The sequence below is a fragment of the Hyla sarda genome, chromosome 2, assembly GCF_029499605.1.
Source record: "Hyla sarda isolate aHylSar1 chromosome 2, aHylSar1.hap1, whole genome shotgun sequence".
In the NCBI taxonomy this organism is placed as follows: Eukaryota; Metazoa; Chordata; class Amphibia; order Anura; family Hylidae; genus Hyla; species Hyla sarda.
The window spans coordinates 376,626,249-376,648,653 of record NC_079190.1 but is presented as its reverse complement, the minus strand read 5'-3'; the positions used below and the strand labels follow the sequence as shown (position 1 = coordinate 376,648,653).

At 43.0% G+C, this 22,405-nt stretch overlaps 1 protein-coding gene across 2 annotated transcripts in view; it reads right to left on the bottom strand.

Moving 5' to 3' along the window:
• Nucleotides 1–22,405, bottom strand: part of CCDC92B (coiled-coil domain containing 92B) — a 97,148-nt gene that overhangs the window by 68,070 nt on the left and 6,673 nt on the right. For both annotated transcript variants that reach the window (XM_056558450.1, XM_056558451.1), the window contains exon 2: nt 14,855–14,999. In XM_056558450.1, the coding sequence (XP_056414425.1) occupies nt 14,855–14,984 (130 nt within the window). In that variant the 5' untranslated portion in view covers nt 14,985–14,999. The remainder of the gene's footprint in view (nt 1–14,854; nt 15,000–22,405) is intronic.

Sequence of the window (22,405 nt, the reverse complement as noted above, 5' to 3'; positions counted from 1 at the left end):
TAAAAATTCTCATCTTCTAACCCCTATAACTTTTTTATTTTTCCGCATATGGGCCGGTATGAGGACGCTTTTTTTTGCGTCGTGTTCTGAAGTTTTTATCGGTACCATTTTTGTATTGATCGGACTTTTTGATAGCTTTTTATTCCTTTTTTCATGATATAAAAAGTGACCAAAAATACACTATTTTGGACTTTGGAATTTTTTTGCGTGCACGCCATTGACCGTGCAATTTAATTAACGATATATTGTTATAGTTCGGACATTTTCACATGCGGCGATACCACATATGTTTATTTTTATTTACACAGTTTTTTTTTTATGGGAAAAGGGGGGTGATTCGAACTTTTAATAGGGAAGGGGTTAAATGACCTTTGTTAACTTTTTCCCCCCCCTTTTTTTTTGCAGTGTTATAGGTCCCATAGGGAGCTATAGCACTGCACACACTGATCTCCTATGCTGATCCCTGCAAAGCCATAGCTTTGCAGGGATCAGTCAGATAGGGGCTCGATTGCTCAAGCCTGTAGCTCAGGCTTGGATAAATCATTCCCCGATCGGACACTGCGAAGAGAGGTAAGCAGACCTCCGCCTGCGTCCTAGCTGATCTGAACATCGCGATTTTATCGCAATGTCCCGATCAGCCCGACTGAGCTGCCGGGAAGCGTTTACTTTCGTTTTCAGATGCGGCAGTCAACTTTGATCGCCGCGTCTGAAGGGTTAACAGCGCGCGGAACAACGATCGATGCAGCACGCTGTTAGCCCAGGGTCCCGGCTATCGTTAGCAGCTGGGACTAACCCGGTGTGATGCGGGGTCACGGCGTGACCCCGTTTTTCACACCGGGCTTAGGGCGTACAGGTACGCCCTAAGTCCTTAAGAGGTTAATGACACAGGACATAAATGTACGTCCTGATGTGTTGGTACTTAATGCACCAGGACGAACATTTACATCCTGTGCATGACTGCGAGCATCGGAGCGAAGCTCGGTCATAGGCGGCAGTTCCCAGCTGCTGATAGCAGCCAGGGACCCGCCGGTAATGGCCGACATCTGCGATCGCGCAGATGTCTGCCATTAAAGCCTCAGATGCCTTGATCAATACAGATCACTGCATCTGCAGGAGTGCGGTCAGAAAAATGCATGATCAGATCACCCGCAGCGCTGCCGCGAAGATCCGATCATCTGTAATGGCGGACGGAGGTCACATCACCTGCCTCCACCCGTCTCCCGGCATCTTCCACTCTGGTCTGAGATCAAGCAGACCAGAGCAGAAGATAGCCGATAACACTGGTCAGTGCTATGCCCTATGCATAGCACTGAACAGTATTAGCAATCAAATGATTGCTATAAATAGTCCCCTATGGGGACTATTAAAGTGTAAAAATAAAAGTAAAAAAATAGAAGTAAATTTTTTTTTCCATAAACATATTTGGTATTGCCGCGTGCGTAAATATCTTGACTATTAAATATAATGTTAATTATCCCATATGGTGAATGGCGTGAATGTAAAAAAAAAATAAAAAAAGGTAAAAATTGCTGCTTTTTTACAACATTTTATTCCCAAAAAATGTTATAAAAAATTTTAAGTTTTATACCGCAACTTATACGAAAAAATGAAAAAGTTATAGGACAGCAAAATAGAGTGATTTTAAACGCACTAATTTGGTCAAAAAGTTTGCAACTTTTTAAAAGTGGTACAATAACAGAAAAGTATGTAATCATCGGTATTATTTTAATCGTACTGACACACAGAATATGGAAAACATGTCTATTTTACTGTAAAGTGTACAGCATGAAAACGAAACCTTCCAAAATTAGCTAAATTGCGGTTTTCTTATCAATTTCCCCACACAAATAGTATTTTTCTGGTTGCGCCATAAATTTTATGGTAAAATGAGTGATGTCATTACAGAGGACAACTGGTCACGCAAAACACAGGCCCTCATATTAGTCTGTGGGAAAATTTAAAAGAGTTATGATTTTTAGAAGGCAAGGAGAAAAAAACAAAAACGTAAAAATAAAATTGTCATTAAGGCCCCAATGGGCTGAGTCCTTAAGGCCCAAATGGGCTTAGTCCTTAAGGGGTTAAAGAGTACCTGTCAAGAAATAAAACTTTTAATATAGTGTTCCTTGTGTAATTAGCAGACACTTTCCGATTTATTTGCTTTTAAAATTATTAACATAACTATGTTGGAAATGTAATAGAAAAACAGCTATTAGGTGGCTCTGTTCTGTTCCCGGCCACAATTAATACAATGAGTTTGGTCTCATCCCGGCCTAGCAGGAGCCCAAACTCAGGAAGTGCTTCTCTGCACTGAGATTGATTGACAGCTGCACAGAGCCTCACTCAAAGCTGCAAAGAGCCTCACTGAAAGATACATAGACTGAAAGCTGCTGCACAGAGCTTGAGGTCTTCTATTCATCACGGCGGAAGTGGTCCCCCAGCAGGCTTCGTTGATGTCATGCCTTCTGGGAACTTTCTCATGCTGGGAGATTGCACTATGTGAGCAAGGTATGATACACATCTTTTTAAGGTTCTGAATTTCTTTTTTAGGGGGGTGTTAGAAAAAGTTACGAAACATAGCCTGAGTTAGTTTAGGCAAGTTTATTTGGTGACAGATACTTTTTAAGATACAAAGGAAAAACAATATGGTACATAAAATATACAACTGAAGAAATAATACTGATGTACCATAATTGCAGACTATGTGGCTGCTATGGAGCCTTTGCAGAGAGGAGGCTCTGTCTTGTTTGTTCTCATTCCTTTTTCTATTGGTAAGAAATTGCACAGAACTACTCTCTTTAAAGGGGTACTCCGGTGGAATTTTTTTTTTTAACGAACTGGTGCCAGTTCTGGTGAACAGATTTGTAAATTACTTCTATTAAAAAATCTTTATCCTTCATGTACTTATTAGCAGCTGTATGCCACAGAGTAAATTCTTTGCTTTCTGAATTTCTTTTTTGTCCTGTTCACAGTGCTCTCTGCTGACACCTCTGTCGGTGTCAGGAACTGTCCAGAGTAGCAAAGGTTTGCTATGCAGATTTTCTCCTGCTCTGGACAGTTCCTGATACGGGCATCAGGTGTCAGCAGAGAGCACTGTGGACAATACAAAAAAAGATAAAAGAAAAAAATTTCCTCTGTAGCATACAGCTGCTAAAAAGTACTAGAAGGATAAAGATTTTTTAATAGAAGTAATTTACAAATCTGTTTAACTTTCTGGCACCAGTTGATTTAAAATTTTTTTTTTTTTCCACTGGAGTACTCCTTTAACCCCTTAACGACGCAGGACGTATATTTACGTCCTGCGCGGGCTCCCGCGATATGAAGCGGGATCGCGCCGCGATCCCGCATCATATCGCGTCGGTCCCGGCGCTCATCAACGGCCGGGACCCGCGGCTAATACCACACATCGCCGATCGCGGCGATGTGCGGTATTAACCCTTTAGAAGCGGCGGTCAAAGCTGACCGCCGCTTCTAAAGTGAAAGTGACCCGGCTGCTCAGTCGGGCTGTTCGGGACCACCGCGGTGAAATCGCGGCATCCCGAACAGCTGACAGGACACCGGGAGGGCCCCTACCTGCCTCCTCGGTGTCCGATCGGCGAATGACTGCTCCGTGCCTGAGATCCAGGCAGGAGCAGTCAAGCGCCGATAACACTGATCACAGGCGTGTTAATACACGCCTGTGATCTGTGTAAAAGATCAGTGTGTGCAGTGTTATAGGTCCCTATGAGACCTATAACACTGCAAAAAAAAATGTAAAAAAAAAGTGTTAATAAAGGTCATTTAACCCCTTCCCTAATAAAAGTTTGATTCACCCCCCTTTTCCCATAAAAAAATAAAACAGTGTAAAAATAAATAAAAAATAAACATATGTGGTATCGCCGTGTGCGTAAATGTCCGAACTATAAAAATATATCATTAATTAAACCGCACGTTCAATGACGTACGCGCAAAAAAATTCAAAAGTCAAAAAAGCGCATTTTTGGTCACTTTTTATACCATTAAAAAATGAATAAAAAGTGATCAAAAAGTCTGATCAAAACAAAAATCATACCGATAAAAACTTCAGATTTTTTTTTCCGGTCCGCCGTGTATTTTTGGGTAAAATGACTAATGTCACTGCAAACTAGAATTGGCGACGCAAAATATAAGCCATAATATGGATTTTTAGGTGGAAAATTGAAAGGGTTATGATTTTTAAAAGGTAAGGAGGAAAAAACGAAAGTGCAAAAACGGAAAAACCCTGAGTCCTTAAGGGGTTAAGGAACTGCACTGTCAGCAAATTAATGGAGGGAGATATTAACCAATCGGTCACGAAAAGCAAAGGAGAAAAAAACATCAGACCTTTCTGTTCTTGCTGGCAAAATGAGATGACACAATAAAAGGTCCATTTCAATATTTTTATGGGGCCCACTTTTTTCTATTAATGCCACCAATACTGGTAATAATTTATTTCTATATAAGGGTAAAAATGTCTACTGGTTTAAATCAAATAATGTCCTGTATTGTGTAATGGCATAATTTGCATACATAAAACTGAGTACAAGCTCCTTTTTGTCACAAAGAACCCTGCCCCCACATTTCAGTAAAACGATTTACAGAACAGAAGTCTATGGTAGGAACTCTAGGGGATTTGCACATGGCAGCTGTGCCTTGGCTGAACAGCCGTGTTCTCAGGTGGTAAATGGGAGGCAAATGCATCTTGTGTGACTTCTAATTTACAGAACACGAATCTCATTGATCTCTTATTACACTTTCTGACAAATAGGCTATCAATCCAGTTTATGAAGCTGTTCTTTTGTCATAGATGAACTACAAGGATAAAAAAAAAAAACATATGACAACAAATGTAATTTACTCTAAATCAGTGGCGGGCTATCCGCAGGGTGGGGTCACATATGATCTGATGGTCCTCTATATGTGACTACTAGCTCCTATCTGCCATCTGGGTATTATTGCGTGTGGGCACCATGAATACTGGGGGAAATAAATAAAATCTGTGAAAACAAAATCTTTCATATATGAAGTTCTGGTAAAAGGAAATCTGAGCTGCGATTGTTTGTTATGGGAAGAGCCAGACAGTTTTTGTTTTTACTGTCTTTTGTTTATTTATTCACCCCACAATCCAAACAGTTTTTCCCATTATACACATTTAGGGTGCATGATATATAGTGCATTCATAAAGTTTTCACACCCTTTCACTTTTTCCACATTTAGATTTTTAGAAACTTTGCTAAATACATAAAAGAGAAAAAACTAAAATACGGCCTTAACATAAGTATCCTAGCCCTTTATTCAGTACCTCGGGAACCACTTTTGGCAGCAATTACATCCTCATGTCTTCTTGGGATGCCACAAGGTTTGAACACCAGGAGTTGGAAGCCATTTTCAAGTCTCTGAAGAGATGTTTGATTGGGTACAAGTCAGGGCTCTGTCTTGGCCATTCACAGGGTTGTCCCTAAGTCACTCCTGTGTTGTCTTGGCTGTGTGCTTAGGGTCATTGTCTTGTTGGACAGTAAACCTTCTGCTCAGTCTGAGGTCCAGAGAACTCTGGATCAAGTTTTCATTAATAATATCTCTGTTCTTTGCTTTATTTATTTCCCTCAACCCTGACCAGTCTCCTTGTCCCAGCCGCTGGAAAAACATAGCCACAGCATGACCCTTTCATCACCATGCTTCACTGTAGGGATGGTATTGGGCAACTGTTTTTTTTTTTTTTTTCAAGCATGAGGCTTAGGATTGATGCCAAGATCTTTAATATTGGCTTTCTCAGACCAGAAAAATCTTGTTTTTTTACAGTCTTTAGGAGTTTTCATGCGTCTTTTTCTGAGGAGGGGCTTCATTTTGGACATTCTGCTATAAAGCCCAGATTGGGGGAATGCAGTGGTAATGGTTGACCATCTTGAAGTTTCTCATCTCTGCACACAGCATCTTTGCACTTCAGCCAAAGGGACTACTGGGTTCTTGGTCACCTCTGTTAGCAAGACCCGATTACTTAGTTTGGTAGGTTGGCCAGCTCTAAAAAGAGTCCTTCTTCCATTTAAGAATTATGGTGCTCTTGAAAAAAAGCACTGAAGAGACAAAAAAGAGAAAAGGAGGAGCGTGATCCTAGTGAATTACCATTGTGGATGCAGGCATAAGTAGTAATGAGATTGCGCTCACCAGAGTTGGTTATGCTCAGAGCATAACATCTATAGCAGCCTGTCAGTAGCGGGTCAGCAGCCTTGGAGTGCCCTATCATCCAGGGAAGTCGGCAATGAATAGTGGTACTGTGCTCTTGAAAACTTTGTCCAGATCTGAAGCTCCACACAATCCTGTCCTTTTTTTATTTGTCTATGCGACAGGGGCTGTAAAGTTAGTGTAGTTCATAATATATTGTCTGTACCTGTGTGTGATGGTTTTCTCACAATTCTTATGTGATTTTCACCCCAATATTTTTAACAGCATACAAAATGACGGTTGTCTCAGATTTTTCCCAGGTTGCAATGTGGCCAAGACCTGACTCACTAGTCAGCTGCTGACAGGGAGCCTGTCTGCTTCAATGCGTGGAGGGATCACTTGGTGGGAGATAGATCAATCTGCAACTAATGCAACAGCTGTAGGCACCCTGATTGAAAACCACAGGTCTTTTGAATGGATGCAGCTCATTTATGTTTCAATGGGTGGGGTGGCTGATGTGTGGGAGGGAGGAAATGGAATTCTGGGATTTGTAGGCAAAAGAAGAAAACTCAACAGGAAATACCAGTTCACAAAAAGCTAGCCACAGTGTTATGGTAATCTCACCACATAGCCATTTAGCCCCAAGACAAGCGCAGATCCTTCCTAAGCATGTCCATTACTGTCTGCCAGGTACATACTAAAATCACCTTATGGTTAATAACCCCTTTAAAGGAAAGCTGTCACATATTTTCTCCCACACTATCCACAGGTATTGGTGGATAGTGTGGGAGAGGCTGATTAAAACGAGCCCTACCTTTGTCTGATCCGCACCGCCGTTCGCCCGCAATTGTAGTTTTAATCTCTGTGTATATCCTGCTGTAACTGGCAAAGGCGGGGCTTCTGCGGGCTAATGGACACTGATGTCAGCGCCACTCATGAATATTCATCCCTCCCTCTGGTTAGGAGCGGCGAAGAGAGGGAGAACAGGAGGGATGAATATTCATGAGCGGCGCTGACGTCAGTGTCCGTTAGCCCGCAGAAGCCCCGCCTTTGCCAGTTACAGCCGGATATACACAGAGATTAAAACTACAATTGCGGGTGACCGGCGGCGTGGATCAGACCAAGGTAGGGCTCGTTTTAATCAGCGTCTCCCGCACTATCCACCAATACCTGTGGATAGTGCAGGAGAAAATATGTGACAGTTTTCCTTTAACACAGGTGGCTTTGATCAAAAGAAATGGGAGGCCCCTGAGCTAAATTTCGAAATAGATTCTTCATTTTTATTTTAGCACAAGGCTGCAACATGACAAATGTAAAAAAGGTGAAAGGGTCTATAAACTTTCTGAATGCATTGTATGTCAAATTAATGGGTGGCTGAAAACCAGTATTGATAACCGCAACATGATTTTGATGTAACCCTTTTGCAACAGAGCAGTGGACAACATACTGTATATGCCTTTCATTATAGTGAAAAGAATATATGAATAAACATACTTAAAAATGTGGCATCCTGCTCCAACTTGATGTCTTTAAGATTCTTATTGGCAGTTTCCGTTTTAGCCATCCACACAGGTGACGGGTGACAACTAATATTGAGTATTTACACCAGTTCTGCCAAAGCATACAAAAGAATCCAATTTCCTAGTAGCCGCTGAAGCTAGTGCTTGTATACACGAAACTCCAAAAATATAATATATGACCCAAAAGCAAACACAGAGTTAAAATGACAGTGCCATGTATTCCTACTGTTCTAGGTTGGTGTTATGTTGGGGCACTAATCATATGATATATAGAATTAGAACCTGACAACTGTCTTGAGCTCTCTTTAGTGCGCCACCTAATGGCAGAACTCACAGTAACCATAGCTCTGTCACACAAGTATGTCAGTATAAAAATAGCTATAAATATGTATAATAAAGCAGTGTTACATTCCTCTGCTCCCTCTCATACTGTTTTGCATAAGTCTTTTTCACAGTAAATATGACATTTTAATTATAAAGCACATCAGAATAAGTCTTTGCCAGATAAGAGAGGCGTTCAGATGTGCATGGCATTATGGGAGGACATAAAAAGAAACATAATTTATATGGTGAGATAAGTACATTTGTAATAAAAAAAAAATGTGGAGTACATGGGGTTGCTTTCTATGAGGGATTCACAGAATGGAAAAATATTCTCAAAATAATAAGTCACCAGGATGACCCTTTAAAAAAAAACAAAAAACAAAAAACAAGCTAGGTCGCTGTCAGACCTTCAGATGAGGTTGCCTACAATTCAATTAATGGAGTACTCCACTGGAAAACATTTTCTTTTAACTGTTGACAGAAAGTTAAACAGATTTGTAAATAAATTACTTCTATTAAAAAAATCTTAATCATTCCAGAAAGTTCTTTTCTTTTTGAATTTCCTTTCTGTCTGACCACAGTGCTCTCTGCTGACACCTCTGTCCATGTCAGGGACTGTCCAGAGCAGGATAGGTTTGCTATGGGGATTTGCTTTTACTCTCAAATCAATAGGGCTTGAATTTCAGCTGAATTCTGTGTTTAGATATAAAATTCTGCCTTGTGACCATACCCTCACTGAGGACCTACATGGCCCTTTAAACTAGATTTGTTGATGTGACTGGTTGGTCTCGTTTCTTGTTCAGGTGCTCTAAGATACCCTGAAATGATGGAAGCTCTCTCCTAACAACAAGCGCTTAAGAGTATGGATAATACATAAATAATAACTCCTTCAATCGTTTCCTGTTCTTAAAGAGGAACTACAGTCAGTGGCGTACTAAGGGGGAGGCGGGGGAGGGGTGGGGCGGCCGGCCCCAGGTTCCGCTCACAAGGATGGTGCCAGGGGCGGACCGGGGGGGTGGGGGGGGGGTGGTAACTGAATATACCTATGGGAAGGGGGGGTGTAACTACATATACCTATGGGAAAGAGGGGGGGATGTAACTGCATATACCATTGGGAAAGGGGGGGGGGGGTGGAACTGCATATACCTATGGGAAGGGGGGGGGGGTGGAACTGCATATACCTATGGGAAAGGGGGGATGTAACTGCATATACCTATGGGAAAGAGGGGGGTGTAACTGCATATACCTATGGGAAAGAGGGGGGTGTAACTGCATATACCTATGGGAAAGAGAGGGGGGGTGTAACTGCATATACCTATGGGAATGAGGGGGGGGGGTAGTAACTGCATATACCTATGGGAAAGAGGGGGGGGTGTAGCTCTGCTTATACATATGGGAAAGAGGGTGGTGTACCTGCTTATACCTATGGGAAAGAGGGGAAGGTAACTCTGCCTATACCAATGGGGAAGAAGGGGGGGGGGAATCTGTCTATACCTATGGGAAAAAAAGGGTTTAACTCTGCCTATACCTATGGGAAACGGGGGAGGTTTTTTTTTTTTTATCTCCTCCTATACCTATGGGGAAAGGGGGTGGGGGGACTCTGCTGCCTATACCTAAGGAGAAAGGGGGGTTAACTCTGTTCCTATACCTATTGGGAAGGGGGTTTAACTCTGCTGCCTATACCTACAGGGAAGGGGGGATACCTAACTTTATACCTGGATGCCTAACTACTTACCTACATACCCAGCTACCTAACTATGTACATACTTGGCCTTCATACATGGCTGCCTAACTACCTAGCTAGCCCCCTACCTACTTAACTTGTTACCTACCCTCATATCTGGCTTCCTGATCTACCTACCTAGTTACCTATTTACCTGGCTACCTACCTACCTGCCCGTTTTCTGTGCAGGACACCAAGGAGGGCATTATTATAGTTTGTGGGCCTATAGATGGAAAGATTGTGTAGAGGAGGGGAGGGCACATGGTTTTTCCTGCAGATGTTAAGAGATCCACATGGCGGTCTTATCCGGACAGAGAAGAAAAGGAAAGAGGACGCCGCTGATCAAAAAATACGTAATTGTGAGTCCCAAAATTTTACTGTAATCACTTATATGGTGTACACATCCTGTGTACAGCTGATATCTACCGCCATATGGTTCTGTATATAATCACTGATACAGATCCTTTATAGTATACTGGTCTGTGTATAGTGGTTTTATTCAGTACAGTATGGCGGTATTATCCAGTTATTGTGTGGTGGTATATATTTACTCCTTGTATACCAGTATTATTAGTTATGGAAATTTACCTATTTTAAAGTGTTTCTTATATATATATAAATTTTAGTTTATTGTGTGTGGGATTTAGGTGGAATAGGGGCATGGTAGAAGAGTGACGAGCTGCAGAGCCTAGTAGGGGCCCTTGCTTTTTTTTGGTCCGTGGGCCCCAAGTGTTGTCAATCCGCTCCTGGGAGGGGGTGTAATTAACCCCTTAAGGACTCAGGGTTTTTCCGTTTTTGCACTTTCCTTTTTTCCTCCTTACCTTTTAAAAATCATAACCCTTTCAATTTTCCACCTAAAAATCCATATTATGGCTTATTTTTTGCGTCACCAATTCTACTTTGCAGTGACATTAGTCATTTTACCCAAAAATGCACGGCGAAACGGAAAAAAAATCATTGTGCGACAAAATCGAAGAAAAAATGCCATTTTGTAACTTTTGGGGGCTTCTGTTTCTACGCAGTGCATATTTTGGTAAAAAATGACACCTTATCATTATTCTGTACATCCATATGGTTAAAATGATACCCTACTTATATAGGTTTGATTTTGTCGTACATCTGGAAAAAATCATAACTACATGCAGGAAAATTTATACGTTTAAAAATGAAATCTTCTGACCCCTATAACTTTTTTATTTTTCCACGTACAGGGCTGTATGAGGACTCATTTTTGCACCGTGATCTGAAGTTTTTATCGGTATGATTTTTGTTTTGATCGGACTTTTTGATCACTTTTTATTTATTTTTTAATGGTATAAAAAGTGACCAAAAATACGCTTTTTTGGACTTTGGAATTTTTTTGCGCGTACGCCATTGACTGTGCGGTTTAATTAATGATATATTTTTATAGTTCGGACATTTACGCACGCGGCGATACCACATATGTTTATTTATTTATATTTTTACACTTTTTTATTTTTTTTTATGGGAAAAGGGGGTGATTCAAACTTTTATTAGGGAAGAGGTTAAATGACCTTTCTTAACACTTTTTTAAAACTTTTTTTTGCAGTGTTATAGGTCCCATAGGGACCTATAACACTGGACACACTGCTCTCTCATGCTGATCACTGGTGTGTATTAACACGCCTGTGATCAGTGTTATCGGCGCGTGACTGCTCCTGCCTGGGTCTCAGGCACGGAGCAGTCATTCGTCGATCGGACACCGAGGAGGCAGGTAAGGGCCCTCCCGGTGTCCTGTAAGCTGTTCGGAATGCCGCGATTTCACCGCGGCGGTCCCGAACAGCCCGACTGACTAGCCGGGATAGTTTCACTTTCACTTTAGAAGCGGCGGTCAGCTTTGACCGCCGCTTCTAAAGGGTTAATACCGCACATTGCCGCGCTTGGCAATGTGTGATATTAGCCGCGGGTCCCGTCCGTTGATGAGCGCCGGGACCGATGCGATGTGATGCGGGGTCGCAGCGCGACCCCGCTTCATATCGCGGGAGCCGGCGCAGGACATAAATATACGTCCTGCGTCGTTAAGGGGTTAAAGGGGTATTGCAGGCCAAAACTTTTTTTTAGATATCAACTGGCTCCGGAAAGTTAAACAGATTTTTATATTACTTCTATTAAAAAATCTTAATCCTTCCAATAGTTATTAGCTTCTGAAGTTGAGTTGTTGTTTTCTGTTTAACTGCTCAATGATGATGTCATGTCCCGGGATCTGTGCAGTTCCTATGGGGATAATTTCCCATCATGCACAGCTCCCGGGACGTGACATCATCATTGAGCAGTTAGACAGAAAACTTCAGAAGCTAATAACTATTGGAAGGATTAAGATTTTTTAATAGAAGTAATTTACAAATCTGGTTAACTTTCTGGAGCCAGTTGATATAGGGGGGGGGGGGGGGAATGGGGGTTTAATTAAGGGGGGGTGCGGGTGTGGGGGTGCCAAACAAAGGGTCCGCCCCGGGTGCCAAATGCTCTAGGTACGTCCCTGACTACAGTATCTTGTAGCTTATAAGCATTGCATCCTGTGATAATAACCATGCACTAACATGGGGCTGGCCATTTTAGGATTGGTCCACACCATATGTCAATCAGCTTTACAATGCATTGTGGGTATCACATGTCCCATGAACCTCCAAAGGTCCTTTTTACCTACCATAGAGACGAAAATATCGTCACGTGACCCGCAGGTCCTGCGACGCTAGCGCAAGGTAAGTACACTTTTTATATACATTTATTTACTTTTACCTGGATAATATATTAACTATTTAAGGGGTGACTAGGGGAGGACAAGACCTGAGGACCCAATGGTTCCTAGGAACTCTGACTTTGGGGACCCCTACCAAGGTACGTTATGTAATACGGTACCAGGTCTCCACACTAGTTTGAATGGGGGCAGGCTCTTCTTTGCAGATTTTTAGCAGCAGAATTTCCACTGTGGAAAATCCGCTGCAGACCCTATTGACTTTAGTGGGGTTTGCCGAGGATTTTGTGTGTTAAAAATTCCACTGCCGATAATCTGTCATGCCCCTATTCAAACTAGCAGCAGGAAATATGCTTCAATCGAGCAATAGATTTTGCCAGTGTGAAAGAGCCCTTATTCTGTTTATTTAAACCAAAGCAGTTTCCTTTATTTAGCGTTACCCTTGCTCTAGCCACCCACATTTTTGATGTCCCTGCTCTGGTGCAGTTTCCTTTTATGAGCTGGATGAGGTATGAGAGGTATTGGGTGTGTGGTACTGCTGCAAGTGACATCACAGTTTAATAGTGTTAGTGAAAATCAAACAGCATTGGACACAGCGTAACAGATCCAGCAGGCATCATAACATTAACAGTTGTCACTAGTTGCATCACATATTTAATGCCATGATCACTCACAAAAGAAAGTGACTCTCCTTTTGTTGCAAAACGAAAACTCCCAGCTTTACAAAACAACACTGCTCAAAAAAATAAAGGGAACACTAAGATAACACATCCTAGATCTGAATGAATGAACTAATCGTATGAAATACTTTCGTCTTTACATAGTTGAATGTGCTGACAACAAAATCACACAAAAATTATCAATGGAAATCAAATTTATCCACCCATGGAGGTCTGGATATGGAGTCACACTCAAAATCACAGTGGAAAACCACAATACAGGCTGATCCAACTTTTATGTAATGTTCTTAAAACAAGTAAAAATGAGGCTCAGTAGTGTGTGTGGCCTCCACATGCCCGTATGACCTCCCTACAACACATGGGCATGCTCCGGATGAGGTGGTGGATGGTCTCCTGAGGGATGTCCTCCCAGACCTGGACTAAAGCATCCGCCAACTCCTGGACAGTCTGTGGTGCAATGTGGCATTGGTGGATGGAGCGAGACATGATGTCCCAGATATGCTCAGTCGAATTCAGGTCTGGGAATGGGCGGGCCAGTCCATAGCATCAATGCCTTCCTCTTGCAAGAACTGCTGACACACTCCAGCCCTATGAGGTCTAGCATTGTCATGTATTAGGAGGAACCCTGGGCCAACCGCACCAGCATATGGTCTCACAAGGGGTCTGAGGAGCTCATCTCGGTACCTAATAGCAGTCAGGCTACCTCTGGCAAGCACATGGAGGGCTATGCGGCCCCCAAAAGAAATGCCACCCCACACCATTACTGACCCACCGCCAAACCGGTCATGCTGGACAATGTTGCAAGCAGCAGAATGTTCTCTACAGTGTCTCCAGACTCTGTCACACCTGTCACATGTGCTCAGTGTGAACCTGCTTTCATCTGTGAAGAGCAGAGGGTGCCAGTGGTGAATTTGCCAATTTTGGTGTTTTCTGGCAAATGCCAAATGTCCTGCACGGTGTTGGGCTGTAAGCACAACCCCCACCTAAGGACATCGGGCCCTCATACCACCCTCACGGAGTCTGTTTCTGACCCTTTGAGTCGACACATGCACTTTTGGGCACATGCACATTTCCAGGGCTCTGGCAGTGCTCCTCCTGCTCCTCCTTGCACAAAGGTAGAGGTAGCGGTCCTGCTGCTGGGTTGTTGCCCTTCTACGGCCTCCTCCACATCTCCTGATGTACTGGCCTGTCTCTTGGTAGCGCCTCTATGCTCTGGAAACTACGCTGACAGACACAGCAAACCTTCTTGCCACAGCTCGCACTGATGTGCCATCCTGGATGAGCTGCACTACCTGAGCCACTTGTGTGGGTTGTAGACTCCACCTCATGCTACCACGAGAATGAAAACACTGCCAGCATTCAAAAGTGACCATAACATCAGCCAGGAAGCATAGGAACTGAGAAGTGGTCTGTGGTCACCACCTGCAGAACCACTCCTTTATTGGGGGTGTCTTGCTAATTGCCTATAATTTCCACCTGCTGTCTGTTCCATTTGCACAGCAGCATGTGAAATTGATTGTCAATCAGTGTTGCTTCCTGAGTGGACAGTGTGATTTCACAGAAGTGTGATTGACTTGGAGTTACATTGGGTTGTTTAAGTGTTCCCTTAATTTTTTTGAGCAGTGTATAAATCCTATCATGCCCCAGCAGCCACTGGAAGCAAGGTAGCCACAGATTGGAGACCACTGATATAAGGGTTAAGTATGAACTAATATTATATACAAAATCTGCACCAACTTACCTGTACATCGTTTCTGCAAGCGGAAAACCTCCAGGTTAAGATTGTGCAACATTTCTAGCTGTTCCTTTTTTAGGAAGGCAATGTTGCGTTCCACACTTTGGATTTGCTGTTCCAAAGACTGAGTCTCCATTACGAGAGTCGACTCCTGTGAGGGGGTAAGACATAAAGGGTGATAGATGCCTTAGTCAAATAACCAATATAATACGCAGAAGATTACAGAAGATTACTACCACATTTCAATTTAACAACCTTTCCTGAAATAAACCTGTCCATTGTGCTGCAAAAAACTTACCAAACTGAAACCCTGAGGCTAAGTTTACACTTGTTTTTTTTCTGGCAGTTTTTTTGGAAAAACTACCACTGCAGTTTTTGAGCCAAAGCCAGAAGTATCTTCAAAATGAATAGGACATATAACGGAAGGACTTACACTGTGGAAGAATCTATTGAACTATATGAAAGAGTTTCTAAATTGTGTTCTAGGCCATAGAGAGCAATTGCAAATAATTAGGATGCCTTGTCATTACATCACTTTTGTCTTTTCCTCTGTTGTATATTGCATTCATAACCACCATGGTCTGGAATCAGGAAGGTTCTTATAGTGTGTATGTCTGGTCTGTACACTGGAATACATCACACGTATGCATAGATGGCTGTGACCTGTATGTATCACAGATAGTGAGGTTCTTTTCACATTAATAAAACTGGGCTTATTTAGTTTGATAAAAAGACAGGGGCAACCTAATAACTATGTATACATACAGTGAAACCTATTTAAGCTGACCACCTAAATTTGCCCAAAAATGTGGTGTTTTGTGGGGATGGTCCTCTCAAAGAAAAAAGTATAGAGAATGCTGCTTTAAATGTCTAATGAAGTCATGGGTGTCTTGTGTGTCGAATTGCAGGTATGCCCTTATGTTCCTTGTCCCCAGCATCATCACCCATCTAATGCACTGTGCCCAGCAAGGCTATCTATCTCATTCCTGATTTCCAGCCTGGCACATTATCTCTTTCCTAATCCCCAGCATGGCTCCCCTTCTCATTCTAAGTCCACAGCATGGCTACCCATCTTATTTTTAGTCTACAGCATGGTTTCCAATCTCATTCCTTGTCAACAAAAGGGGTTTCCATCTTATTCCTGTTAACATATACATGTTTTTTTCTTAACTTTTGGTGTGAAGCATGGTTCCTCATCTCAGTCCTGGTCCCTAACATCTAAAAACAGCAAGGGAATAGAGAGGGCGCTACCTAGCGCATTACCACTAAAAACAAGGGTGAACAGAGATAATTACAATGCTCACCCAGAATGTTACACTCGCCAAGTGTAACAATGGAAAAGGGCTTGTGTGTGAGTATGCCGGCAGCCGGTCCACCTTCGAACAGAAGCACAAAGAAACAAGGAGCCTCCAAGGAGGTGGCGGACATCAAGAAGCGCTGGACACACTTGGAGGGTAAAATCCACTTTAATCACCCATCATGCAACGCGTTTCACAGATTATCTGCTTCATCATGCCTGATGAAGCAGATAATCTGTGAAACGCGTTGCATGATGGGTGATTAAAGTGGATTTTACCCTCCAAGTGTGTCCAGCGCCTCTTGATGTCCGCCACCTCCTTGGAGGCTCCTTGTTTCTTTGTGCATCTGGTCCCTAACATGGCACTCTTCCATACCTATACCTTAGTATGGACCACAGCATAGCTCCTAAGCTCAGTATTGGTCCCCAGTACAACTCCCCATCTCATTTCTGGTCCTCAGCATGGCTGTCCATCTCTGGTTTGGTCCTTAGCATTGCTTCCTATATTATTCTTGGTCCTCAGCATGGCCTATCCCCGTACAAAACATTTACACCCTTCATTGCATCCTTCATATCTCCTAACCGGTTATCCAGAAGCACACCCTTATAGCTATTTACAAGTTTCATCCTCCTTCTTGCTCAAGTTTTTTGTGGCGGTGCAGTGCAGATTTTCTGCCAGATGAATTAGAGTACATGCAACTTCAATGTGTGGTTTTAACAAAGGGCTTCCCACTAAAAAAGTTGCTCCAAAAAGTGGTCTTTGGTTGAATAAATGGTCTGATTATAGAGAGAGGCATCTTCCATAGACTACAATGGGAGCAAAACTGTCTCTGGAAAAAAAGTGGTCTAGATGGTATTGGGTTTTCTTTGGTGTCTATTCTAGATGAGTTTTTGCAGTGGTAATCGAATTATAAAAAAAAAATATATATTAAATTATATTTTAAAATTATAAAATTATAAAATAAAACAATATAAAAACACTCCAAACAAAACCAACTATTTTGTAATGTTCCCACAAGCTAAGAAATGCCTTAAACTACATGACCAGCCTCCCACTCCTCATAAACACTGCCCAAGCAATTGTGGTGTGAAGTAAAGCCATTTTGAGGTAAGCGGTCCATGCAACACATTTATCAAATGCTGTATGACATTTTGAGAAATTTGTCGCACGGACATAAAAAAGACCGCAACACGTGAGCTAAATACCTACAAACAATAGACCATTCTGAATAAATGTTCCCCTATATTCTGGCATAGATTTATTGAAAAGCGTACATAACTTCCTTCAATGTATACAACGTTGTGAAGAGCCAAAAACTATTTCAGAATCTAGAGGAAACCCAGAGGATGTTACCTTGGTTGAGTCTAGGTCTATAGAGTTCATCATACATTATATAGTGACAAGTACAACCATGTGTCATTATACCTGCTGTTTGGACAACAAAAGGCAGTCATTTTCTGCTAAAGGGGTACTCCACCCCTAGACATCTTATCCCCTATCCAAAGGATAGTAGATAAGATATCTGATTGCGGGGGTCCCGCTGCCGGGGACCCCCGCAATATAGCATCCGGCACCCACCTGTTACTGCACCGGAAGCACTGGAGGGTCTGGCTCCCGACCACGGGAACGGAAGATTGTGCAGTCACAGCCGTCACGCCCCTCCCATAGACTTGCATTGAGGGGGCGGGGCGTGATGTCACACAGGGGCGGAGTTGTGACGTTGCAAACTTCCGATCCCGTGGTCGGGAGTCAGACCCTCCAGTTCTTCCGGTGCAGTAACAGGTGGGTGCCGGATGCTATATTGCAAGGGTCCCCAGTGGCGGGACCCGCGCGATCAGACATCTTATCCCCTATCCTTTAGATAGGGGATAAGATGTCTAGGGGTGGAGTACCCCTTTAATGCTACTAAACTATGGGACTCAGACCCTGTGTTTGTAGTTACAGCCGGAGCTCCTGTTCCACCATTTACATACACACAGCTTAGCTTAATAAGTAATTATTTATAAAGCAATACTGTACTTTCATATAAGACGCTCCCAGCTGGCTGCGGTTTAATGTGACATTTATAGCTCACTTCTGTACCATGCATTTTTAGGAGACGGAGGCTTTAATTCTACAGTACAAATATATACAGGCCCAAAACCAACACGTTTAGTAACTGAATTACACATAGGATCCCAAGCAAAATCTTGATGTAGCCTTCAGATGCCCAAACGACATCTTATAATACTGAATTATCCTAAAACAAAGGAATTGTAGGTTAACTGTGTATGAAAGTATTTTAATCTTTAATATGCGTGAGACACATTATTTTCGTTTGAACCTGTTTCTTTACGGCAGTGTTTTTTTACATACAATTTGTCTCTAAGGCTGCATTCACACCTCGTTTTTTACATACGAGTGCCAGATCCGGCTGGGGGAGGGGAAAACCGGGCGCTCCCGTACCCCAGCCGGATAAGCCCGTGACTCCATTTACTTTAACCCCTTAAGGACCAAACCGATTTTCACCTTAAAGGGTACCTCTCATCAAAAAAACTTTTGATATATTATAGATTAATGTATGCAGAGTAACTTTACAATTGCATGTTATTAAAAAATATGCTTCTTTCTATTTAATTTTCCACTTTGAAGAAATTACCACTAGGGGTCTCCCTACCAGTCCTGGCAGCAAGCATTTCAGACTCATGCTGGAGTCCTAAACACTACGAGCTGCCAGTCTGCTTTGTTCACAAAGGAGAACACTCAGAGCTGCCAGCCTGCTTTGTTCACAGCCTGTTTGGCTGTGAACAAAGCAGGCTGGCAGCTCTGAGTGTTTAGGACTCCAGCATGAGTCAGAAATGCTTGCTGACAAGACTGATCGGGAAAAATACAATAGAAAAAAGCATATTTTTTATTAACATGCTATTGGAAAGTTATTCAACATTCATTAATCTAAAATATATCAAAAGTTTATTTGATGAGAAGTACCCTTTAAGGACCAGAGCGTTTTTTGCACATCTGACCACTGTCACTTTAAGCATTAATAACTCTGGGATGCTTTTACTTATGAATTTGATTCCGAGAAGGTTTTTTCGTGACATATTCTACTTTAACATAGCAGTAAAATTTCGATGATACTTGCATCATTTCTTGGTGAAAAATTCCAAAATTTCATGAAAAATTGGAAAATTTTGCAATTTTTGAACTTTGAAACTTTCTGCTTGTAAGGAACATAGACATACCAAGTAAATTATATATTGATTCACATATACAATATGTCTACTTTATGTTTGCATCATAAAGTTGACATATTTTTACTTTTGGAAAACATCAGAGGGCTTCAAAGTATAGCAGCAAATTTCTAATTTTTCACCAAATTTTCCAAATCTGAATTTTTCAGGGACCAGTTCAGTTTTGAAGTGGATTTGAAGGGCCTTCTTATTAGAAATGCCACACAAATGACCCCATTATGAAAACTGCACCCCTCAACATATTCAAAATGACATTCAGAAACTGTGTTAACCCTTTAGGTGTTTCACAGGAATAGCAGGAAAGTGAAGGAGAAAATTCAAAATCTGCATTTTTTTACACTGGCATGTTCTTGTAGACCCAGTTTTTGAATTTTTATAAGGGGTAAAAGGAGAGAAAGCCCCCCAAAATTTGTAACCCAATTTCTCTCGAGTAAGGAAATACCTCATATGTGTATGTCAAGTGTTCGGCGGGCGCAGTAGAGTGCTCAGAAGGGAAGGAGCGACAATGGGATTTTGGAGAGTGAATTTTTCTGAAATGGTTTTTGGGGGGCATGTCGCATTTAGGAAGCCCCTATGGTGCCAGAACAGCAAAAAAAAATCCATGTGACATACCATTATGGAAACTAAACCCCTCAAGGCACGTAACAAGGGGTCCAGTGAGCCTTAACACCCCAGAGGTGTTTGACGACTTTTCGTTAAAGTCGGATGTGTAAATAAAAAAATTTTCCACTAAAATGTTGGTTTTCCCCCAAATTTTACATTTTTACAAGGGGTAATAGGAGAAAAATCCCCCCAAAATTTGTTAGACAATTTCTCCTGAGTACGAAAATACCTCATATGTGGCCCTAAACTGTTGCCTTGAAATACGACAGGGCTCCGAAGTGAGAGAGCACCATGCACATTTGAAGACTGAATTACACTTGCCTCCGATACCAAAAATACCCTATGGCAGTGTTTCCCAAACAGGGTGCCTCCAGCTGTTGCAAAACTTCCAGCATGCCTGGAATGTCAATCGCTGTCCGGCAATACTGGGAGTTGTCTTGTAACAGCTGGAGGCTCCGTTTTGGAAACAGTGTCATCCGAGAAATTATTTTTTTTTATTTGGGGGGAGGTGACTGTGTAGGGATATATGTGTATGTAGCGTTTTATTTTTTATTTTGTGTAATGTAGTATAGTGTAGTGTTTTTAGGGTACACTCACACGGCCGGGGTCTACAGCGAGCTTCCTGCTGGGAGTTTGAGCTGTGGCGGAAAACTTGCTGCATCTCAAACTTGTAGCAAGAAGCTAACTGTAGACCCCGCCCGTGTGAATGTACCCTGGGGGGGGGGGGGGGGGGGGGGCAAACCTCCAGCTGTTGCAAGACTAGCACTACCAGCATGCCCTTTGGCTATCCGTGCATGCTGGGGGTTGAAGTTACAGCTGGAGGCACACTGGTTGCAAAACACAGAGTTTGTTACTTAACTCAGTGTTTCACAACCAGTGTGCCTCCAGCTGTTGCAAAGCTACAACTCCCTGCATGTACGGTCTATCAGTGCATGCTGGAAGTTGTAGTTTGCAACAGCTGGAGGTACACTGGTTGTGAAACACTGTGTTAGGTAACAAACTTCGCCACCAGTGTGCCTTCAGCTGTTGCAAAAACTACAACTCTCAGCATGCAGTGACAACTGAGGGCATGCTGGGACTTGTAGTTATGCAACAGCTGGAGGCATAGTACTAACACTCCCAGCATTCCCTTTGGCTGTCTGTGCATGCTGGGGGTTGTAGTTATGCAACAGCTGGAGGAAGACTGGTTGCAAAACACTGAGTTTGTTACTTAACTCAGTGTTTCCCAAAAAGGGTGTCTCTAGCTGTTTCAAAACTGCAACTCCCAGCATGCCCAGACCGCCAAAAGACATGTTGGGAGTTAGTTTTGCAACATCTGGAGGGTCCCAGTTTGGAGACCACTGTTCAGTGGTTTCCAAGCTGTAGCCCTCCAGATGTTGCAAAACTTCAACTCCAAGCATGCCCAGACTGTCAAGGCATGCTGGGAGTTGTAGTTCTGCAACATCTGAAAGGCCAGATGTTACAGAACTACAACTTCCAGCATGCCTGAACTGTCTGGGCATGCTGGGAGTTGTAGTTTTGCAACATCTGGAAGGGCTACAGTTTGGACACCACTGAACAGTGGTCTCCAAACTGTGGTCCTCCAGATGTTGCAAAACTACAACTCCCAGCATGCCCAGACAGCCTTTGGCTGTCTGGGCTTGGTGGGAGTTGTAGTTTGGCAACTCCTGGAACGCAGCAGTGAAGATCACTTACGGCTGATCTTTACTGCTGCGTCCGCCGCTGCCTCCGTCGGTCCCGTGCTGCCTGTCCTAATCCTGCCGCCAGTCCCGCTGCGATCATCGGTCCGGGTATGAGGTGAGATTTCCGAACCGTCCACCATCTTCCCCCCCCTCTGCGCCCAGATTCAGGGGCGGGCAGAGCGGGGATTTCACCTTTAACCTCCCGCCCCCCTCCTGCCCTTGGTCGCTGGCCCTAACGACCAATGGCAGGGGTTTAGGAGCAAGGTGGCAGCTGCCACCTCGCTCCTAACCCTTCAGGATGATCGGAGCGGTCTCTGACCGCTCCGAAAATCCCTATTTTCCGGGCGATCGGGTCAACAGAGACCCGATCAGCCCGGAACCCCGCAAGTCCTTGTCATTAGTCAGTCACTGACTGACTGACTAATGACAACGATCAGCAGCAGGGGACCAGTCTGATTGGTCCCCAGCTGCATAGTGTCATAGTATCATCGGACGTTTCTATCACCATGCCAACGGACATGGTGGTAGAAAATGTATTGGACGTGTATACACGTCCATTTGCGGGAAGGGGTTAATGAGCCGATCGGAGTCAAACGGTGACTCGGGTCGGCTCAGTTTTGACCCGTATCCAGTTTTGGACCGGATCTAAAACCGTAGTATACTATGGTTTTAGGTCCAGTCAGGAAACCGCATGCGGGTCAAAACTGAGCCGACCGGAGTCACCGTTTGACTCCGGTCAGCTCA